Source organism: Centroberyx affinis, unplaced genomic scaffold (assembly GCF_046629955.1).
Source record: "Centroberyx affinis isolate AG114_WGS23_722 - 3 ecotype Tasmania unplaced genomic scaffold, CSIRO-AGI_Caff_v1 ptg004000l_1, whole genome shotgun sequence".
NCBI classification, from domain to species: domain Eukaryota; kingdom Metazoa; phylum Chordata; class Actinopteri; order Beryciformes; family Berycidae; genus Centroberyx; species Centroberyx affinis.
The window spans coordinates 2263-25367 of record NW_027281813.1 but is presented as its reverse complement, the minus strand read 5'-3'; the positions used below and the strand labels follow the sequence as shown (position 1 = coordinate 25367).

Here is a 23105-nt window from a genome sequence, read left to right as displayed (position 1 = left end):
TTATTATTTAGGATGGTGGTGACAGACTGTATTCACACAGCAGTTAATGTAAATAATGTTAAGTGGTCTCTCTTAATCTTTGTATCATTGCACCTATGCACAATGCATGGATTGAAGCCAATGATGTAGCACACAGGATAATAATGACGGGATAAAAAGCATTAGCATTATGTAATGATGTAACATGAAAGGAAGAGGTACAATGCCTGGAAATGCTGCCGGTACATAATGATAATACAGCTTATCTAGACTAGATTTTTATTGTAGGCATTAGTACTGTAACTTCCTTCAATACAGTTAAAACTTTATGGATTATCTGATCTTGCTATGTTAAATCCTGGTGTTTAATCTGTACACCCTACATCCTGATTGGTTTCTGTTTTAAATCTGAAATGAAAGTCAATCAATAAGAAAACTGAAGAACCGATCGATTTAAATGCCTCATCGATTTCTGCCTCGTAAAGCTGTATTGTATTGTATTCTGTCCCTTTTTTGTAAAACCACTTATTCCTTAAACCTAGGGGGAGGAAAATAGAAAAGTTATGTTTTTTGGATAATTTAACAAGTATTTTGGCCCTAATAGTAGTGGAAATACTGAACTCACTGCTGTTGCGCCACATAATGGCCTTTGTTTACGCTTACTGCTATCCGCTTGTGCCATCAAGAATGAATAATTTACATGATACGAGATATCATATGCATGACAGGCGTTTGAACCACCAACTATGGCCCACTGAGGCAGCAGGACATTGTCTTTTATCATGCACATCATTTTTACGACCTTCTTTATTTATGACGGGGGAAATGTGAACTGATTGGCCTATGCAGCGCTGTATAAATCGAAGAAAAAGTGTGTACATATTTTTCGATCCGTGTGGAGATTCACTACTACAAATACTGCATATGCTTGAAGTTTTATGTGTGAGGCCCCTGCAGTTTAGCTCACCATCATTTTAAATTGAGCAGAGAATACCAGCCACTTCTTACATGACCAAAGATGAAAAAACCCAAACCCAAAAACGACTAAATCAGCAACGCTTGGCCAAAAGACAAGGCGTTCAAATGCCAAGGCGTTCATAGCGTTGGACTCATAGCATGCTGTTGTTTCGTGGTGAGTTTGGTCATTTCCCCCCCCCCCCTCCCCATGCAATCAGGCCAGAGTCTAGAAACTCTTACAAGTTGACATTTCTTCACCGAGGTTTTATTCCGAGGGGTTCGCACACGTTTTAGCCGCTAAACGCACGAGCCGATGCCGTTAACGTACAGTGGCGAGCAGAAGCGTGGGTGGTGGTGGTGGGGGGGGGGCGGACGTGACTTTGACTGGGATATTATTAGCTCGCCTTCACTCACAGCAGCACTGATGGGCTTTGACGTCGCTCATAATCGTCTCGTACAAACGCCCGCAGCCACAGCTCCATCATCCGAAACGCTGGGGATCCGTTCCGAGTAAAAAAGGAGCGTTGTGTTTGGCTGAGTGGCCGCACTGTATTTCAATTATGCAGTGCTATTAATTTATCTATTTTATGACTGCTCTTTCCCTCCCACCCCCCCACCCCCCATCAGGAAGGCTGCTGGGATAAGTCCTTGATAGAAAAAGAGATACACAATATAGACTGGACAAACAAAACCACAGTCGCAGAAACAAGCACTTCACATTTTGAGAATATTCTATTCCAAAACACATTACTGTCCAATCTTAACATTAATCAATGTTGATCATCTGGCCCAAAATAAACTCCCACTAAATTTGGTAATGGTTGATGCTGCTTTTTTTTTTTTTTGCCCTCAGCTCGAGTGTGACGAGCTGACAGCACTGTCAAAATGGATTAAGACCTTATTTCCACATCGCTCAAATGACTCAAGCAATAAACGTGGGCTCGAAGGCCAATTCTCACTGCAACGACGAAATGTTTTGAGGCGAAAATGGGGGGGGGAGACGATGCTGTGTGACTGCGGTTATGGTTAGAGTCTCTCTGGCATGCACTTGCAAGGAACATGAGATCCATGGGTATGAGTTCACCTACACCCTGGGTCTATCTGTGCTACAGGGCTGATGAGTGGCACTGCATTTTTTGTTTTGTTTTCTATGACCCTGAGTGGACACAAAATGGCATGTTTGGCTAGAGTTCTGGCCCGCAAAAGGCATTTTCATGTTGTACTTTTGCCCAGCTGTAGTAAACATGCACTTATATAAGTTATTTATGAGCAAAATGTATGTCATGATAGTAAATGTCAAGAGCAGAACTATTAAAACTACAATCCGAAAGCTTTTCCCTTAAAACTCAAGGGGTGGGTAATGGGACAAAGAAAAAGAGAAAGAACGAGAAAGAAGCCACCTTAATAATATGAAATCACAAACAGTGCGCTTGCAAAATGCTGGCATTCTCACAGAGATTAAATTCCCTCACTCTGCAACTCCGTTCGGGGGGAAGAAATAAAAACAGTGGCTGCCTTGAAAGGGAAAAGCAGCTCTTCATTTACCAGGGTAAACAAGACGCTTTGAAGTCAGGCATTTAAAATAGGATTTACATGAATAAATAAATCACTCACTGATGTGAGCTCCAACACTGTTCATGAAAATCGCAAAAGGCAGAATGTTTTGGGTGTTCATCTGTGATAGTAATCTACGTCGGGCGAGAAACCGGTTGAGAAAAAGACATGAAATTCTCTTTGGAAGGCAGCCCAAAAGATAGCAGTCATGTGCATACATGACCTCGCAAATAAGGTTGTCAGCCTGTAGACTGTGGATCCGGTTTTTAATTAATACCATCTGTTCTAAATAATATTTTTGTTCCAACTTTGCTCTGCAATTTTCTAATATTGGCATTCATCGTCTTAGGAATGGTTCCAAGTACGAATGCCAATGCCTTATTTGCTGTATGAAAAAACAATGAGAGTTCATAGTAAACACTATGATTTGGACTTTATTGATGTCATCATTCATTTTGATGACGTCTGGCATTTCATAAAGCCCCTCTCAGTTCTAAGTTGTATGAATGGACAATGAGGTCCTTTTTGCTCTGCGTTGTCGATGTGCTTCACAACCCTGTGTCGTCCTGACCGTGTAACATGATTCAAATAAAAACTAGAAAAATAAAACCTTCCACGCCCCTGATCCTCCCTGTCTGTCATCCGCTGCCTCGCTATCTCTGTTCCGCTCTCATGTTGTATGGATTTCCCTTGTATCTCATGTTTACATTTGTGTGTCATGGATGAAGAACAGAAGTTGAAGGTTGCAGTGCTGTCTCTGGGTCTGTCTTTGCTTACATGAGTCTGACAGCCACTGGTTTGGTTCCGTGTCTTGGAAGACCTCTCGGGCCCGGCTCTTCGTCTTCTCCCCCCCCTGTCCCCCCCGTCGAGTTATCGGTACGGCGGCTCGGGCTGTTGAGGGTTCGGCCTGTAAAGCTGCTGCACCCGCACCGGCCTCCCGTTGGCCGGCCAGCCGCCCGATAGCTGTCCGATGACCCTGAGGCCGACCGGCTGGCCGTGTCCGGGGAGCGGCGTGCTGGGGCTGAGGATGTGGGTTTGTCCTAACTGGGATTCGGGCGGAGGCGTGCTACTTTGGTGGCCCGGGGCCGAGGCGGGGGGGGAGACGGGGTAGTGGGGCAGCAGGATGGCCGGCGTGAGGCCGTAGCGCAGCTGGAAGACTCGGAGCGGGCCCTGGGCGACGAAGCCGTTGGGCCGCTGGTGAGGCTCCTGGGGATGCTCGGAGTCTTTCTTCAGCTCTTGCACCTTGTTCTCGTGCTCCTCTGCTTTTTTCGTTTTGCCCGGCTGCCGCTTGGCTTGGGCGACCTCCTGGATCTTCTCCACTTGAGCCCGGCGGACGTGATACGCCTTTCTGGAGCTTTGGAAGGAGTCCAAGAACTCATCCAGGGTTACATTCCCTTCCATGAACTTCTCCAGCAGCTCCTGTGAAGCAGAGCACACAAATAAACAGGTATCAGCAGACAGGATAACACAAAGGTCCAACCCCTGGGAATCCTTCCAACAAACACTTGTAAGTATAAAGGGGATTTAACAAGGGCTGGGAATGTTTACCCATGAACTTTGGCATAGACTGTCAGCTACAACTTTTCATTGTCAGTACATTTTACATGGCCCACAAAGGTCCTTATGCTGCAACAGTTATATTTGGCAAAGCTTGAAAGGCCTGTGATGTGTCTCTGACTGTGGCCCCTGGATGTGGAGAGCTGGTTTTGGGCTCCGTCTAGCTAGGCAATATACTGATGACAGCAGTCATATTTGTGAAACTAACCTCCTATCGTGTACCAACTTCTTAAAAATAGACAGTTGACTCGTGGAGCAGACTCACCTACTCAAACAGCTTCAGGTATTTTCACTGTTGCTTGTATGTCTAAGTGGCATAAACTGTCTCCAAAGAGCAACGATGAATGTTTTATGTTCCTGACAACGTAAGGCCCCAAAGGGTTGTGATCCGACAGCTTTAACACATAACCAGCAGAGCCTTGAGAAACTGAAGGCGTAAATTAGGGTCATCAAACAGAAAATAAGTCAGTTAAGTATGCCACCCTCAGTTCCAGACTTACCTGGACATGTGAAGCAAGTCATGCTTAATATGGAGGACAATGACTCAAATCACTACAGTAAACCCCCTTGTGGGTTGTGTGGTCTACTTTTCATAACTGGTGACACTGTGAAGCAGCATGGGCGTTTCTAACCGTTTCTACTATTGCACAGCAGTTTGAATAACATATAGTTAAGGTTTTGTCTCGTTCGTCCATCTTCCTTCCTTCCTTCCTTCCTCCTTCAAGGAACCTTCCTAATAATGCAGCTTGTTTGACTGCAGGCAACAGAAGAAGAAGTTGTTGGCAAGAGTCTTTGTAGGCAGTGTCATGTGGCTGCAGCTGAGTTCCATACACTAGCTCGGGATGCCAGCTACCAAGAAAACACATATTTTAATAGGAGATGGGGGCGGCTGGGCTGCAGTCTCTCTCACGGAGCTTCATGGTCACAGTAACACTACTGTGAAAACATCACATTTTTAAATTCAATGCTGCTGTGGACCTATGACTAAAATGCTGATGATTTTCCCCTCAATCAAGGACGTTCTCTGAAGGTTTAGAAAACAATGAATGCAGATTTTTTTTTATTTTTATTTTTTACTGATGGTTGAAGTTTTCAACATGAGCTGAAATGATGTGACACCCAGAATTTGTGAATGTTTTTTGCCCATTGGTGCTCCACAGCATAATTTGAAGCTATGTTATTTTATATATTTATATATATATTTATTTGAGTGGTGAAAATGCCGCAATGGTTATTTCACAAGTTTACTTAATTATAAGTTTACTAATTCTGAATGAATGTCACACACAGCTGCCCACATTTACTGACCCGCCAATCTGAATCTATAAACAAATGGGTTGAGGTGTTGTCTCAGCATTCATTCATGGCAGCTACTCGTTATGATGGGTGTTGCCTAATCAATCAGTGGACAGAAACTCTAATGACTTGAAGTCATAGCGGCATCGATTGGAGCCATGCGAGGTGGGGGAAGTGTTATTTAATGCATGGATCAATCCACGCCTGGAGCAGCAGTGGGGGTTTCATCTGTGGGAATAAGCCTCCCTCATTTTCTCCATTTGAGCCAAAGGAACGTGCAGAAAAAACTGCACCGAGGATTTACAATTACCACCTGGCTAATGCATCACGTTCAAAAAGATGAATGTTATGAAGCGTTGTTATGATGAGATTGCAGCTTAAGCCGCGAGTTCAAGTAAATGTATTTTGTACACAGTGCGTACCAGAAATATGCAAAACTCTGATCGTAAATACGAAAAGTCCAAATATTGTTGCATCTTTAAAGGTATATCCTATCAACAAATGCATCCAGCCATGTGAGCGTGTGAACACGGCCTGTGAAAATTACCCTATGCACCCTATGCTGAATGCAGCGTGTAATTAATGACTTGTGTAGGTGGTTACATGAGCAGGCAGCGGCTGAAGGAGAGAAACCGAGGGCCGGCTCCCACTTCTGCTCGTATCCCGTCTGCATGTAGTGATTGATTTGGAGCATTGATTATTCTATTCCTCGGCCTTGGTGAAAACAGGTTGCGCCCGCACCGTATGGATTTATTTCACGACTGATTTTCTTTTCACAGCTTAACAAACTAAGCCAATATTTTCTCAATAGCCACCGAGATTTCTGCGGAACACGCGATGAGGAGATGCTGCACTCTTGTGTTGTCTCAGTCCATCGTGCTTTACATCACCCATAGCATAAGGCCCCATTTCTATTTTGCAGAAATCATACAGAATCACAAAACTTGTTGGTTTAAAAATGGAGACAAACAATGAATACAACAGTATTGTAACATTTTGTGAAAATTGTCAAATTTGCAACAAAATGTGTTATTTTGAGTAATTTCTATAAGATGTACAGACAAATGTAAACGTCATAGCAATGTGTATGCACAGCATAGCTGAGTTTGTAATCCATGTTGTGCGCACATACTTGTCTGTACATGCATGTCAGAAAATCCATGTAGGTTTGTTATGGGAGTGTCAGTGAGTACATGCAGGTGACTGTGAACATAGAGTTCTGTATTAATCTACATAAGGAATTAAGTTAGGAAATCAGGTAGCCCCAGACAAAATCGGAACAGGATGATACAGTAATGATGTGGGGCACTTCACCACTGTATCATCCTTTCATAGTTTTGTTTATTGATCACAAATGCAACTCAGTGACCAGATATCTTATTTTCTATGACTTGGTTCCTTTGACTTGGAAAGAACTTGCTTCTTTGCTGCCAGTTCACATCAAAGAGACAAAGGGTGCGTTCACAGCAAGCGTGTTTGGAGTGGTTTATTTTGAGCGTTTACTCCTTTAGTCCAGTTTGTTTGGCCAGGTGAGAACAATGCCATTTGAACTTGGGTGGCACCAAACAACCGCACCAAGACGCCTGAAAATGTGAGTCTGTTCTCTTCCAAGCGAAATGCAACGTGGTTCATTAGGAGTGAGAATCATCCGTAATCCGAACCGACTACAGGAGGCACCCTCAAAACGCAAGGTTTTATGGGTATAAGGAGATGGATGTTGACATCTGATAGCCTGCAGTTCCTCATGCTTGGAAAGCCTAGCAGAACAAAATGGAGGGGGCAAACCGCAATCTGGACTGATGCTTATTCTCAGCTATTTCTTCATGTGTTCTAAACTGGTTTGAACACCAGAGAAGGTCAATTACAGCAAAGAGCGCAGACAAGTCCATCGTGCTTAGCTAAAGTTACAATGACTGGAATCAGATTTGTTTTGACTTGCCCCGCTGCCAAAATCTCTAACCTGGCGGGATGACAGGTCACCAAAACTCTGTCCAATAAACAAGCTACTTGTGAGTCCATGTGACTTTTGTTTACAAGCCCTGGTTCGCTTGTTATTGGGGCAACGTGATCCTGAACGAACCAAATACAAAAATGCAACAAAGTAAACTTTTCCGCTCTGGTTCGGACCAAAGGAAACAAACTGTGTGATCGCACCCTTAATCATAAGGCTGCATAGATCTATTTCAAATGCAACCTACTAAACAAAATTAATTTACTATGTGATTGGCCCTTTCTCAACATATACACTATGTATGACTAGTCTCGTGCATGTGTCGACATTGTAGAAGTCCTACGTTTTACTGCACACCTGCTGAACTGCTGCTGCACATTTGCTCCATCCTCAAGAGGAATCGCTTGGAAAAATCTAATTTTGCTTTCTTTGTAGCAGTCACAAGGTGCAACGAATGGTCTGGTAGCTAGTAGGATGATAAAAAAAATTGTGTTCCAATATTCTAAATCAGTTCTAATGTAAAATGTTCAAGAAAGACTTGTTTCCGGTATTAATGCACAATCGACGTACAATATACTGTATATATCAAGGGGGTTTCTGTTGTCCTTGGGCCAAAACTTCTGCGCATTGCACCTTTCATGCGGTGTAAACCAACTGCAAAGTCTGTTTATGGGAGAACCTATGTGAAAAGTAACTTCGATTGCTATAGACATTGGTGGACCACTCACTATATGTGTCTCATTTCTCTAGAGATCAGATTGCGCAAAAGGGGGTGGGCCGTCAACTGGAATGCAGGCTTTTTGGGTCCTCAATGGGACCTCCACAACAGCACTGACAAAGGAGCAAAAGAATGTGTTGGATTTACAGCAAGAGTGAGCCACGGCAACTCCAGTGTCGAAGCTTTTGTGTTTACCTCTGAACGCTCCTCGGCACGTGCCACCTCTTCCTGTAGGAGGTTCTGCGCTGTCTGCAGGCTGTGCTTCTGGACATGTGCCTCTGCAACGACAAAGAAACATCACTGATTCACACGGAGGGAGGGGTGGGGTGGGTGGTTGGGTTGGGGTGGGGGGGGGTGAGGTATGACTTCACTCCAGTCGGGAAGGGAAATTCAGTAACCGAGAAACCGCGGCGGAGAAAATTATTTTCCGAATCGCAAAGACCCTTCGGGGCATGTGCTGATGAGGAGATGGTGGTGATGTGGTGGAAGTTTTTTTGGGCTAGATAAAAGGCAAAGGGGAACTGTAAATGTTAAGCTTCGAGCCGACTTAGCAAGCTTGTCATGTTAGGTTGGTCTGCTGATGGAAATCTACTTTGGAATTGCTCATTTTTTTACTTCCGTTCATTCATTCATTTGTTTCTCGGATGCAAAGTGTTGCTTCTTTTATTTGTTTCATCCACGTACTGTATGTCAGCCGGTTAGCAATAAACAAATCTATCTTACGATCAATAGATAGTTCAGCATAAATGTACATAATGTAATAAATGTACACATCCATTTATTTCCAACCTCGCCTTTGCATCACTTGATAGGAGAAACGAATATACCCAGGAGATGAACGTGCATGTGCATGCACATACACATACATTTGAATTATTTATGCCCATGTCAACGCAAGAAAAAATGCAGGGGGCATTAACAATACAGATACACAGCGGCATCAGTTCACAAAAGTGGTCCTGAATGCTCTCTGATGCGAATGTATTTCAAGATATGGCTCCCAGATAGACTTCTAGCAATTTTTGCTTGATGTTTGCTCTCCATTATAATGCTAATAACTGGAACTAGAAGATCAAATTGCAGTCAATTAGGTCCAAGACAAGGAGAGTGCTGCACTTGCCATACCCAACTGACACCCATGAAGACACAAGCAGACAGTTTCAAGACCTGCCTGATACATATGTGACAAGCACACGCACCGCATGTTTTCACCTTCTAGGGAGCACGGACATCATTATATATAGGCTTGACCCAGCTGACTTAAAAGTGTGTCCTGTCCCTTCAAGTGTAGCTGTGGCAGCCACACACCCCCCCACCCCCCACCCCACCCCCACCTCACCCCCAACCCACCCGCGAGCCAGACCGAGTTCAGTCGAGAGTGAGGGGCAAATAAAGGTCACGGTGGTGACACTAATAATGCCGATCCCCCGGGGGAAAGTCTATGCCCTCCCATCTAGACAGATGAAGATAAATGGACAATGTGTGCCCGGCGCTTTTTGGCTTGGCATTTCCAGCCAAGATGTTTACTTTAAAACGCTCCCCGCATGTCGCTGGGGTATGGTAAAACAGTTTAGTCATTGGTCATGGGTTTGAATAAGCCTAATCTTCAATGCTGCACAACATGTTCCACTTCATATCTCGCCATCACCTCGGCATTAATAATCTAACGCTCCATGCTAAGGCTTTGGGGCGCTGGCCGCCGTTGCGCGAAACACGTACTTTGGATGCCGTCGAAAAATCAAGCATGCGTGAAGGAATGGCCTTGTTCATGACCTCGCACTGCAGATGTTGGAGATGGGGGGTGTAATGAGAGGTGACAGCCAGGCAAACAAATACTTCTAGAGCAGCTGCATGTGACCTACATTTTAGGAGGTGGAGGGGAGAGAGTAATTCAGCAGGACCTGGAGGGTAATGCGGCGTAGTGCCGTGGCGGTGACGGGCGAATGGTGTTGGGGATGGAGCGACGCGGCGGTCTCATCCGAGAGTGAATCTGAGACGATGTGGAGTCAGAGCCTACGCATGTCTTGCTGCTGCCACATGCGGGAGGCACTGGAGGGGTCATGTTGTGGGGAAGCGCCATTGACGGGACAGCTGACGTGAAGACAGCAACAAGAACCGATAAATGTAAATGTGATTACAAAATAGGTGTTCTATAATTTTTATCATCCATGGTAGAAAAGGTAGTTTCCATTTACATGACAAATGCATTTTGAGGAGACACTATTAAAAGGATGACATGAATGAAGAATTTCGTTTGAGACTTCTTTCACTTAATTTGTAATTGCATACTTATGCGGACTGTTCCAGGCACGTTGTCATTTTATACCACTTATATATATATGACAATTACTCTACTCTCTACTGGTGTAAACTATCTGCATGAGTGAGAGTTACTGCTGTTGAAAGCGACTTCTCTGCCGGTTCATTCTGTTTTTCTTCCTCCTTGAGTTAAACTCCCACTGACTGTTGCCAGGGTCCCTGTCAGATTTCAGCCTTGATGAGTCTTGGACCGCTTCACACTGCATGAGCCTGACCAGACTGGACCGACCAAATCAAACACGTCTGAAAAACAAAAAAGGGGTTCTGACTGGTCTGAGTCATTTGCAGTCTTGAGCCTGTTCACACTACAGGATAATCTGACCGACTGTCAGAACTCATTTTGCCTTTAGAAAATACCACCACTACCAAAATACTGGAACTTGAACTGAAACTAAATACAAACTAAACATTTATAAAAAACAAAAACTGAATCAAAACTACCAAACCCACACTGAAAACAAACTAAAAATAAATTGATATATTTAAAACTATATAAAAATACAAAGCTATAATAGCCTGAACACAATCATCTCATCCGGGAATGGATCTGAGTCAATGTGGAGTCAACCCCGTCTTGCTGTTGCCACATAAGACACGGGAGGGGTCATGTTGTGGGAAACCTTCACGGATGCGACGGCCAACATGAAAGCGCCATGTGGGCTAAGCTGCCGACCTCTTGGCCAACAGCTGATCTCAACATGTCACTGGATCAAAAGCCAAAAGGCACCAGAAACCTGCGGCGCACATTGGGCTACAGGATAAGAGAGATCCATTCTAAAAAGGCTGGGTTACAGACAAAACCTTACCAATTCACTTTACTAGCTCTGCTACCTCTGACGAAGTAAGACATTTGTCTTACTATCAAAGGTAGGGCTTAGGTTTATGATCATAACAGGGTTATGTCTAGAAGTTGGCATGGTAGACTCATTTATACTTTCATTAATACAGTAGAGTTAGATGTGTCAAAGCATATGCTCCCTGCGCCTGCTGATGACTGTAACAGAAGAAGAAAATAAAAGGAAAAATAGCTTCTGATGTCTTTAATTATAAGAAATGTGCAACATCCCAATCTCAGTTGCGTCTTGACCATATTGGACTTTCATACTTTTACACACGCTTGGAAGTAAAATCTTACTTTCCCATTTATTCTTTTCAATCTAGAACTTGCAAAGGTTGAGAACTTGCAAAGGTTTTCTAAAATGCTCATTTACTCTATATGCAACTGTTCTCTTGATTTTGTCTTGAGTTCTCGATAAAGCGTGAAACGTGGTGGCTCTGTGTCCCTAAAAAAGAAGACAGACACAGGTAGACGGACAAATAAATACATAAAATTAAAATAGATAAAAAAAAGATCGATAAATGATTAGATTGACAGCCTGATCAGTAAATAATACAGCGAAACAGAGGAGTCAGGAGAGAAAGTTCTGGCACAATATTGATTAAATTTACTACATTTGCACTGATGAACAAAAATGTCAGTAAAATTGTCTCTATGCAACATGGCTGACCTGCCAATGACTTTACCTCTTGCCAAAGGCTCCTAGATGATGGAGCACCAGCTGGAAACAAACCAAACATGTCATCTATCTAAAGGAATATAATTTTTTTTCCCCCCCAAAAGGCACTGACTCCACCTCACTGAACGGCGATGAGAATTCGAGTGAAGAAAAGCCGTTTAACATGCTGGGCAAGCTATCTGCCGCTGATTATACACAAATAGGTCATGGCATTACAGATGGGGCCTTGCAGGGCATGGATGTATTTTTGAGCCCTGAAAATTAGCCACCAAGCCAGCAGTGCATTATAAAGCCGGCGGCATTCCGGCCCTGAACCCTCACGTTTGTCTTCTCTCGCGCAGAAACGAGAGAACGAAAAAAGCGGTTTGATGTTTAATTAAAGCGCACGCGTCAGACGTCACATCACACGTGGACTTGGGAGATGCCATCTTCTACTATTATGCATAATTTCATGTCTCTAATATATAGCGGCTCATGGAAAATTGAGAAATAATTTAGGAAATACAGCACATAAGCAAACCTGCTTCAGTCCCATCACCTGTACTTTTTGAGGGTACCATTTTATAACATGCTAAGTACCATTAGACTGATATCGGCCTTTTATTAAAAATCACATATCAGCCAGTCAGTGTGGTCCACCTCTGATATGATGCAGGTTGACTGATTACATATTTATTGTAAAATTGATCAATACTACACTGGTTGTCTCTGGAAAGCCTTGAACTGATTCTAATGGGACATTTTGATGAGATTCCACAGAAGTAGCCTAAATGCTTTATTAGTATTGGTTTCAATGGAGCGTTATAGTGTACCATGATCTAAATGGTGTTTCAGAGGTTTTTCCACCCTGACAAGAATACAGTTCTGGGGGATTTTGTTTTTGTTGGCAGGAACTGAGTCAGATTTTATGACTATATGAATATCACACAAAATATCTGCTATCAGCAGCTTAAATATAAAAAAAAACATCTGTATCTGCCTTCAAAAACCCATATCAGTCGAATCCCAATATAAAGCAAGTAGATTTACATGATAACACTGCATACTTGGGTTTTTTTTTATCCTTGTTTTTTTCTATTTAGTCTCCATCTTTGTTGCTCAGCGTTCATTGTTGTGGTGTTTCTGCACTACTCTTCCCACAGATCAGCTGTCAATCAAACAGTGTGTCCAGCACTGGGACGTCTTTGTCCTTGGATTTTCTGTTGATGCAGTTTGAGTTTCTCTTTTCTCTGTCTGTTCAGCCATGGCTGCTATCACTGCACATACTAACTACCCAGTTCTTCTTCTTCTGTTTATTCCAAACAAACCAGAAACATAAAACGCATCACTTCCTGTGCACCAGAGGATTTTTCCCAGGAAAGCTCTGCCAGACACCAGGTGTTCAGAACTGCAAATGTAAAAGCTTTCAAGAACTGGCTAGAGGTTGAATCACTCTTGCGTTACATAAATTGTCAGGAGAGACTAGCAAAATGGAAATGTGTTTATATGAACATGTCACAAATTATTACTTTAACAGATGTTGGGGTAGTTTGCATTGATGTTTATGAATCCATGGATCCTGCAGGCAGAGACAATTGCACTTTAGACCTCGCTCAGAGCAGCTCATGGGATTAATGCTGGCTTAAACACATAGCTGTACGATGCCAGAGCCCATGCTTCTACAACTGGAAGATCTCCTGTGACAGCCTGGACGTCTTCAACACACACACACACACTACCGACACACTTTATTTCTGACCTATGTGCAGTCTGATGGATATTCCCCTCCTTGGGCTGTGTATTCTTGCCATAAAATATGTATTAAGAGATTGAACTCGACCACGAATCCAAAATGTTAACAGCAAAACACCTCATAAGTGTCTAATTCTACAACGCGAAAATGGTATCACACGCTGAGAAGTGTCGAGATCTTTTAAAATACACCCATAAAACCCATTAAAGTGAAGGGTATGAAGCCTGTTACTTAGGTCTGAATATGCAACATTGTGAAAAAAACCCACTGTCGGTCACTGAACGACCCCGTATGCCCTTTGTTCTCCAGCTACAGAGGTGGAGGCTGTCTTTTGTCTGGCTGGAGACTCCCGGTTGGATTCCCAGGGGAAGTGAACATAAAAGCCTCGTCTAACAGATCCCATTCACTTCAATCTAGTGCGAGGGCAGCACAGCGGCTGTAATCCCACTGTGATAGCCACACCCAAACAGCACAAATAAAAGAATGAAAATGAGACAAGTACAGCCTTGTGCTAGTACATTAAGAGGCTGACCTCTGCTTGGCCCGAACATGTCGGTGGGTGTGTACAGTACAGCTCTTCCCTCTGTGGTCAGAGAGTATGTACGAGGGATTCCTTTCAGGTGAGGGATGCCTTTCATGTTGACATGCAATGGCCTAAGGGCTAGACTCTCTCTCTCCCCCCCCTCCCCCTCCTTGACTGTGTTATCACGATTAGTGCTGTCAGGATAACCCAAATTTCAATGCTACTTCCATGTTGTTGTGAAAAGACTGAATTCAATATTGAATTATATAAATGTTTGATGCCTTCACCAAAGCTGAAATTGGTCTCTCTGCCTCTTCTATGATGGATTTCTCTCTGTGTGATTGTATGATTCTTTCATTCTGAGGGACTGACACCAAAATGTGATATTTACAGTTGATGTTTAAGATAACTGAGACATTGTCTTCTATTAAACTCCATTGTAGCCGCACTAGAATAATAAGAAAAATACACCACCAAACAACAACATGGACCCAGGAATGCAACAAACATCACCAATAGCTGGGTTTTAACAGTGTTATGGTGTTTCAGGGGGGATTTTCCCTTTAAAGAATAGGGGCACATAAGATTGCATATGTATTCAGAGAGTTGTCTATTATCAAAAATGCTCAAAAGTTTGAAAGTCCGTGCCATGAATTAGTAACGGCGGTACAAGAAAGAGGCTGAGAACAATGGATGCCAATGCTGGCAGTGAAAAACTGATTGGGATATAGAGATGTTCACACACTCCCAAGGTTGCAATTCCACTTGGGGGGTGAGGGGAGGGGGTGGGGCGGGGGACAACACACATATATCCATCCCATCCCACAACAGCAGCCCGCATGAGACAACACAGCTGTCTGCCTCTGCCCGCTACACAGTTCGCCTCTGCTGCGATTTACCCGCCTCGAGAAAATCCTCCTCATTCATCCCTTCTTCCTCCCTCGTTGCGCCAAAATGAGAATCAGATGTTTTGGGGGAGAGGAAGGAAGGAAGGACGGACCCCCACCCATCCTGCTTTGCTGGGGAGGTGGGGACGGCATCTGTGTGGCGTGTGCGCGCGTGTGTGTATGTGTGTGTGCGCGCGCATTGACAGGAAGTTAAACATTCCACCCACCTTCCATCACCGGACAGCAGCTGAGGCCTTGCGAGAAGCTTTGGCAAAGTCTCCCCGACAACACGCCCGCGTCTGATCCGTACAAGCTCACACCTGGCGTAACGAGCGAGCAGCGCGGGTCGCCCTTACCTCCCGGAAAAAAATGAACCCGGCGGGATTTATTCCATCACCTGCTTCTGGCGTGACCGTCCCAAAAACTATTTCAGGAATTTCTGCAATTCGCCCATGAGGCTTAGAATCGAGGAGCGAGGCTTATGGGGACTTCCTCTGGTGCGGGCCCTATAGTGCGCCCCTGTCAAAAGCATGACTTGGCCCTAAACAAAGACAAGGCCCCCCCCCCCTTCCGCCCCGCGAATTCCTTGACAACTGCTGCAAGCTTCCTGCTGGCATTTGATACGCTCCGTTTTGTTCCCATGACCGAACTCCCCGGGCCGGGCCGACGCCTCTCCGCACCGTCATGTGAAACTCCTCGCCCTCTTCGTCTTTGAACTGGCGAGGAGCCCCGAAAACAGAAAGGCTTTTTCAAATGTTTGATTGCAGCGGCCATTTGAACTAGGCCGTACAGTGTCGGGGAGAGGGGAGAGGGAGAGGGAGAGGGAGAGCGTGAGAGGAGAGAGTGGTAAAGAGTCAACAAATAATTCATCTGTTGTCTTGGTTTTGAATGCTAGAATATTGGCCTTGACTGGGTCCCTGTGAGCGTCTGTAGGAAGAGGAATGAATTGAAAGAAGGACGGGCAGACAGCGAGAGAGAGGGATATTGCAATCTCATTCCTTTCCTCGCCTTCATGTCTGTGACAGAAATTGATGCAACTGGGACATAAAAAGCTAATCTCGTCTGTTTTTTGTTTTTTTGATCCCGATGCGCCATTTCAGTCACCATGTACAGAGGCACGGGTACTAAAAATAATTCAAAAGGAGTGTTAAAATTATACCGTTTTCTTTCTATCCAGCTATCCAGTAAAGCCTGTTTGTCTTTGCAATTACAAGGTAAGACAATGGCGAGCCGCTGTGGAATATTACGTATAATTACTTCTAACCTTTGAGGTTAGGGCGCAACCTTTCCCTGGGGTTTCTGCGTTTTTATGCTTTTGGTTTGTTTTCATTGAAGTACTGTATGTGGCGATAGGGCACGTTTTATTGCTCGCACGAACGAATGAGAGAGAAAGTAGTCCCATCATCACAACCACACTCCTCTTGACTTACTATACGCCTTGACAATGATCTTCCATCGCCATCCGACACGAAACTAAGAAACACCACTCATCAGATTTTCCCCTTTTGTACAACTCACCGAGCTGACTCTGTTTTTCCCAGCAGGCGGCGGTCAGGTCGGACAGCTCCCGGTACTTCTCCGCCAGCTGGAGTTTGCCGTTATTGAGGCGGGGCCGCCGGGCGAGGCTCTCCTCGGCCAGGCTCCGGTTGGTGGTCAGCAGCGTCTCCCTGTCCACCTGCAGCTCCTGAAACTGAAACACAGAGTACAGAGTCAGAAAACGGTTAGTGCACGGCTCGGGGCGCGCAGAGCAAAAAGGTCGAGGGATTGTTTCAGAAGTCAGAAGTCCGGAGCGTTTTTTTTTTTTTTGCTGATTAACTGCATGACTTCCCCATGACACGCGGGGGAAAGTTGTCATGGCCAATATTTCTCCGGGTCTTCTTAACCTTTATTTATCCGGGGGAAAAGTGGACCGAGCGCCGTGCTCTTTTCCGCTGCACATTCACAGTTACATACACTCACAGCTGGGAGCTGCCCAGGACAATCACGGTCTTCTACTGCTGGGCACTGGGAGCCGCCCAGTATGCTGGAGCAGTGGCACCATGACAGTAGTTGCTGGAGGAGGGGAGAGTTACTCATTCATTAGATTTACTTTTTACACATTTACTATTTAGTCGTTTTTTTGACTATCAACTTTTTTTTAGCTTTTGTCTTTGGTCCTTCTGACAACCGCAGCAAAAGAGTCTCTAGATCAACACAAGACTGTTTCCAGTCTTACTGTGTTCCTTATTCACATCATCAACATGTACTTTAATGTCATGTACTTCAGTGATTCTCAACCTTTTTCATATCAAGGACCCTAATTTAGTCCACATTAGGGCCACAGACCCCCATTTGATGATATTTTGTCTCTCGGACCCAAATCTGTATATTTTTTTTATTATTTTTATTGTTAGATATGATTTTGTCCAGAACTCCATGACTAAGTGTATTGTAGGTAGAGAGATAACAGTGAAACTACGATCAAAACAGTCATTCTTCTACATTCTCTAATTGGGTTAACTTATTGTAAATGAAGTAATTGTGAAGTTTAACAATTCATCAGTTTGCTGGGGACCCCCTGGAACCCCCTCAAGGACCCCTGGTGGTCCCTGGACCCCAGGTTGAGAACCACTGATGTACTTTATCTAAATCAGGTGAAGGTGCATTTAGTCACTAAGGTGCTGTTCTCTGGAACAAACTACCTGCTGACCTGAGATCTGCTACAACTGTATCCTCTTTTAAAAGCAGTCTTAAAACATTGCTTTTTTTCTCAGGCTTTTGGTAGTTAGTGTGTGTATGCCTTTGTGTGCGTTTGCTGTAGTCTATGTGTGAGTGCTGTTGTATGAATAGGACAGGGGTTATAAAAAGCTGTATTTTATGTATGTGTGTGTGCGTTGTATGTGTGGCTGAAAGGTTATTTTATATATGTGTGTATTCTATCTCCTTATCTGTTTATTGTTACTATTTTGCCTTTTTATGTGAAGCACATTGAACTTACCTGTGTATGAAATGTGCTATACAAATAAAATTGACTTGACTTGGACTTATTACTATGATTTGGATCCTGTAGCTGTGGACAGGGAAAAGCACTGTACAATTTCCCCAATATAGATTGAGGAGCACGGATACAAACATGACTACTTTACTAAGTAGATCAGCCAACACAAGTACTGATCCAAGCAGTGGAACAATAAACAGTAAAACCATTTAAAGAACAAGTGCATCAGTTGCATGTATTTACTCATTTGATGATCAGATCAGCCAATGTATCACAATCCTCAAACAAATAAAAAAAATGTATGCTAAATGATAATGTGGATATGTAGGGAGATGATGACAACCTGCTCCCTGCACACTCTGCAGCTGTGATTGGTCACGGCGCTCATTGCTCACAGCCATGAAACGTAAATGGGAGCGCTTGATTTGATACAGCCACAGGGAGCGCTTGGCACATGCTCGCAATGAAATGAAATGAAATTCTTTTTGCCAAATTCCGGCTTTGGCAGAAATCTGTTCATATTCACAGATCACATTATCATTTATGCAATCTGAAAACATATATTTCTACCATACAGTTGTATTATCATGTTTTTAATCTTCAAGATAAATGCCCTTTTCTTGAGAAATGGCATATTTTCAGGCCTTGAGGCTTATTCCAATCATTAAAATCAGTCATACAGCCTGAAAATGGAAAGTAAAATTCGACATTTGGGGGGTCAAAGGTCACCCGTTCAGTACGTTTACGGCTGTGAAATGAGTTTTTGCGAGCAGGAATCACCCGTCGAAACGGCTCAGAATCACTGTCCCAGACTACAGGAAAACAATAAATTATTTAACAGAACGCCACACCCTTTCAAGCCTTGCCAACATGGTGGCGTCACGGCTGGAAAGAAAGTCCCTGGTGTCCCAGACACCAACATGACACCACTTTGTGAGGTTCACAGCGCATTTCAGCGAGCGCGCAAATCCGAATCCTCTCTGCATATTCCATCGGCCTCAGCATTCCTGTGATCCTGCCCAGTCGGATCCTTTTCTTGCCCCGATTGTTTTCTTTCAACAGCCACTCTTTTCTAGACCTGGGGGCTATTTCTTTGCGCCCAGTGTTGCGCTGCGCATCTGTCTCACATTTATGGGTCATCAAAAGGATGTTTGTGGGGCAATCGCAGTCCCCGAGTTCAGAGGAATTTGCAGAGTGTGGCCCGTTAGTCAAAAGAAGCTCTGTTTGCGTGCGGGGAAAGAGACACTACAGATCTGCTGTTCTCTCTCAAGTTCCGTGGGACAATAAAGATGACAACACCAGCTTCTTTGAGTCCTTACGTCCCCCATCATCCGTCCCGTTTTCCCTAAACAGGGAATCGAGAAAAAAAAGACCTTCCGTTTCCTGCTATGGCTGGTCTAGCCCGTTTATCAAGCAGACACTTTTTTTTTTTTTTTTTTACAGCCTTTGGGGACCGAGCGTTTGGGTTTTGATGCACCGGCTGTAAAGCGGAGCTGACAGTGTTTACCATCGCTGACGGATGACACTCGGAGAGCAACTTTCAGAGCTGGGGAGGACTGTGCCAAGAAGATCTCTCTGGGAAAGGCTCGGAGCAGGCGCCGTTGTTTTCTGCGGTTTTGACGCGTCCGACCGCAGGAGATGCAGCAAATAGGTGTTTGTCTTCCACCTTTGACGATTTGAAGACAGACTCTCTTGAATGAGGCTGAGGCCTAATTACGCTCCTGCAGTCCCAAGCTCCCAATTTAACATTCAGTCTCCAGTGAAATTGACGGGGTGCGAAACCAATTCCGTGAAAGAGGAGTCTGCAGTCGGGCCGAGAGAAACGAGACGCTGTGTTACTCTCGAGCGGGAGGCCGGTAAACTTTAGAACTTCCCTCCAATACCATTAGGGATGAGTTTAAAGGATATTCAGAGTCAACGTTCAGTGCATTCAAGGAGTTATCTAGTGATGGAGTGTTGTGATTTACTTTTTTGGTGAACCTACTTTCCCTCAACCGGCCTCCTCTACTTCTACTTCAGTTAGTGATTTCCTACGTTACCCAGAATGGCTCATGACCCTTACTCAAAACGCAACATGTCCGCTGCCTGCATTGCATTCTGGTCTATTGAGGCTACTTTCGGTGGAGACATTGGTCTCTCTGCCTCTTCTACAATGGATTTCCTCCCTGTATGATTATTCAATCGCTCTTTGATTCTGAAGGACTGACACCAAAAGCGTTGATTTTTTTTATACAGCTGAAAAATGTTCTGCAATCAAACTCACATTTGGCCCTGTTATCCACCGGAATAAGAAAAATACACCGCCAAACAACAACATGGGGCCCAGAAATGAAGGGTACATTGCCAATTAGCTGTGTCTAATAGTGTTAAAGTGTTTAGGATGGAGTTTTCCTTAGAGCGCATGCAAAGCTATGTCTTCCCATGCACTCTAACGTCTTCCTATAGAGCGCCCGGATGACTAGAATATACTTCATCCAGTCCTATGGGTTTGCAAGCATGCTTTTTGTCCAGTCCCATGATGCCAGCAGAGGGTGGCATTTCAGCAGGGCAGGTAGCAGAGAACCTCCTGGCCCAGGCTTGTTTTGTTGTCCGGGGGCTATTCAGCAACTGTAGGCATTCATCCACCCACCCCCCCCCCAGAGACCCCGGGACGTTAATGAAGCGCACGGCTCCAAAAGGCTCATAAGGCTGGGGGGGGAGGGGTGGTGGGGGGGTTCAACCACGAGCTCAACCATCACTACTGTGCTTTTCTGAGAATGACACTGATTCTTGCTCGTCTTGTTGCACATTTGCTTTCATGGTGATCACCATCTGGAGGTCACAGTGTTTACCCTCCATTTCATTTACCGCCGCATCCCTGGGGGACAGGCTATATAAAAAGGACAAACGCCTCCTGCAAACACAAGTATTGTTAATGAGGGATACGCCTGCAACCTGGGTGAATGCGCACTAAAGCATTCCCGAGATTTGGAGATTTGCCGTTCCGAGTAACTCTGCTCTCTTCCCAGGGGGAGAGTTGTTTGACCTCTTGGTGAGATTCAACTTTCCACTTTGGCTCCATCTTTCTTAATTCATTCACACAGGCAGGTTTCAAATGTCACGTCCCTTAGCCAAGAGCTGGGCAGAGGATTATCCAGCCCAAATAAGTAACCTTTTTCTTTCAAAGTAGAATCAGCTGACAATCGGCTTCTGCCTTCTTGGTAAGGCAAATGAGAGGAGTGTAGGTATTGGTAGAGACAGGAATGCAGTGGTTATCCAAGCGGGGTCCGGGAGGTCCCCAGCAACATGAAATAGTTGAATTTCACAATTATTTCACTGGAAGTGGAGGATGACCGCTGTGATCAGGTTTCACTGTACCCACTGTTGTTATCACCCCACCCATGGCAATGACAGCTGTGCAATTATATACTAAATCACGACTAACAAAGGACCTTTTCACATGGGGTTCCTCAGGGAAAAACTTATCAAATTGGGTCCATGACAAAGTTTGGGAACACCTAGTACAGTTTGTGCGTGTGTGTGTGTGGGAGAGATGTTGTATATCTTGACGACAGGAAGGATATCATGCAGCCCCGATACGTGCCTCTTATATGGAGAGAACATAACCAAAGTCGATTAAAAATCTGGCAATGTAATTTTACCTCGCTTTGCCGCAAAGGTACAAACCTCATAAAACACGACTTGAGAGGTTTTCTGGATGTTTCGAAACCACTCTTCAATTCGGCATGCATGTAGTTCACCGAGCCATATTTTAATTCAAGTAAATTGCTCTTTTTAAAATGTGTTCACTCTGCTCGCTACCGCTATCCACGATGTGTTTTGGCGGAGGAAGATAACAGGAATAGCAGGCGGACCAATTGTAAAAGTTGAAATGTTACTGGAGTAAGTGCTGCTTGACATATTAAATGCATGCCGAATTGAAGAATGCATGCTAAAAACTCAGAAAAAGACGCAAGTGATGTTCTACCAGGTGTGTAGGATTGCCGACATGCAAAGCATCATTAAATAGCCAGATTTGCGAGTGTAGTTTGGCGTGGCTCTCTCTGTACTAGAGAACTGCACGTATCGGGGCTTGAAGGATATCATGATGCTTCCTGCATGAGGAGAACGTTTGTTAAATAAAAGAATACATATGCGCAAACCGCAAAACATGGATTCTTCTTTGCCTCATCGTAGTTGCATTAGCATTAAACACATATATTATTAAAGTGTGGTTTATGGAAACCAATTGGAAAATCTAACCGCTCGCCACGCAGACAATCGATGAGCCATGTAAAGCTGATTTACGTTACACACATTGCACTGCATATGCCAAGACAAAAGACACCTACATGTTCATTTTGAGGACTGGAGAAAGGCACAGTGAGGACATTATGAAACGCCTCCGTTAAAATAAAAGAACAGATGATACACAGCGTTATTACAGAGCAATTTGCTCCTGACAGTTTGCTCCTTTAGGGACCAACAAATAGGTTACCTACCTTCTCATTGAGTCGAATGATTTGGTCCATTTTGTCGTCGTTTTGTAAAAGCTCCCGCAGCTCACTTGTACTTAAAGCCCTGTAGCCGTCAGGACAAGAGTTCGACTCCTTCAAGTTGGACATTTTATTCCTTCAAATTGCGGTTGAAAACGACTTGGAAACATAAAGCCCGCTCGGTTACATGTCGTTCACATTGGAATGCGAAGCGACCAGCCAGCGGTGTCAAGGTAGCCAGCATAAACAACATGACTTCCGGTCATACGTTTCAAAATAAAACCCTTATTGAAGGCTATTCTGGAGCGACGTTTTTGAGCAATACTAAGTGCATAAGTGAAAATAATAAGGGGGATCTGTAGAAACTGAAAATACGCCATCCCCACCCCTAAAGCCTTTTTACAGCATATTACCATAGTTATAGGCCTATGCAAGATGCCATATAGATAGGGATGCCAAAAATACACAGACTCAAACACAAAAACGTATAATAGACCAATAATATTGAAGGATGTCTGCTGAAACAAAACACTTGCTGTTCCTTGATCTATGGTTTGTCTTCGTTTTTTGTTCGTATTTCAGTTATTCTGTGCACTTGCCCTTTTGTAGGCTAGTTTGTTTCTTCTTTTTTTCTTCTTTATGTATTGTTCACATTTTTATTTG

At 44.1% G+C, this 23105-nt stretch overlaps 1 protein-coding gene across 1 annotated transcript; it reads right to left on the bottom strand.

The window, feature by feature from the left end:
- Positions 1 to 1298: 1298 nt before the first annotated feature.
- Positions 1299 to 22630, bottom strand: vps37d (VPS37D subunit of ESCRT-I). The gene is made up of 4 exons (XM_071542041.1): positions 22449 to 22630; positions 16509 to 16680; positions 8208 to 8290; positions 1299 to 3909 (listed from the first exon to the last, which is right to left on the bottom strand). The coding sequence occupies exons 1-4, from the start codon at positions 22569 to 22571 to the stop codon at positions 3361 to 3363; spliced, it is 927 nt and encodes a 308-aa protein (XP_071398142.1). The 5' UTR covers positions 22572 to 22630; the 3' UTR covers positions 1299 to 3360.
- Positions 22631 to 23105: the final 475 nt, after the last annotated feature.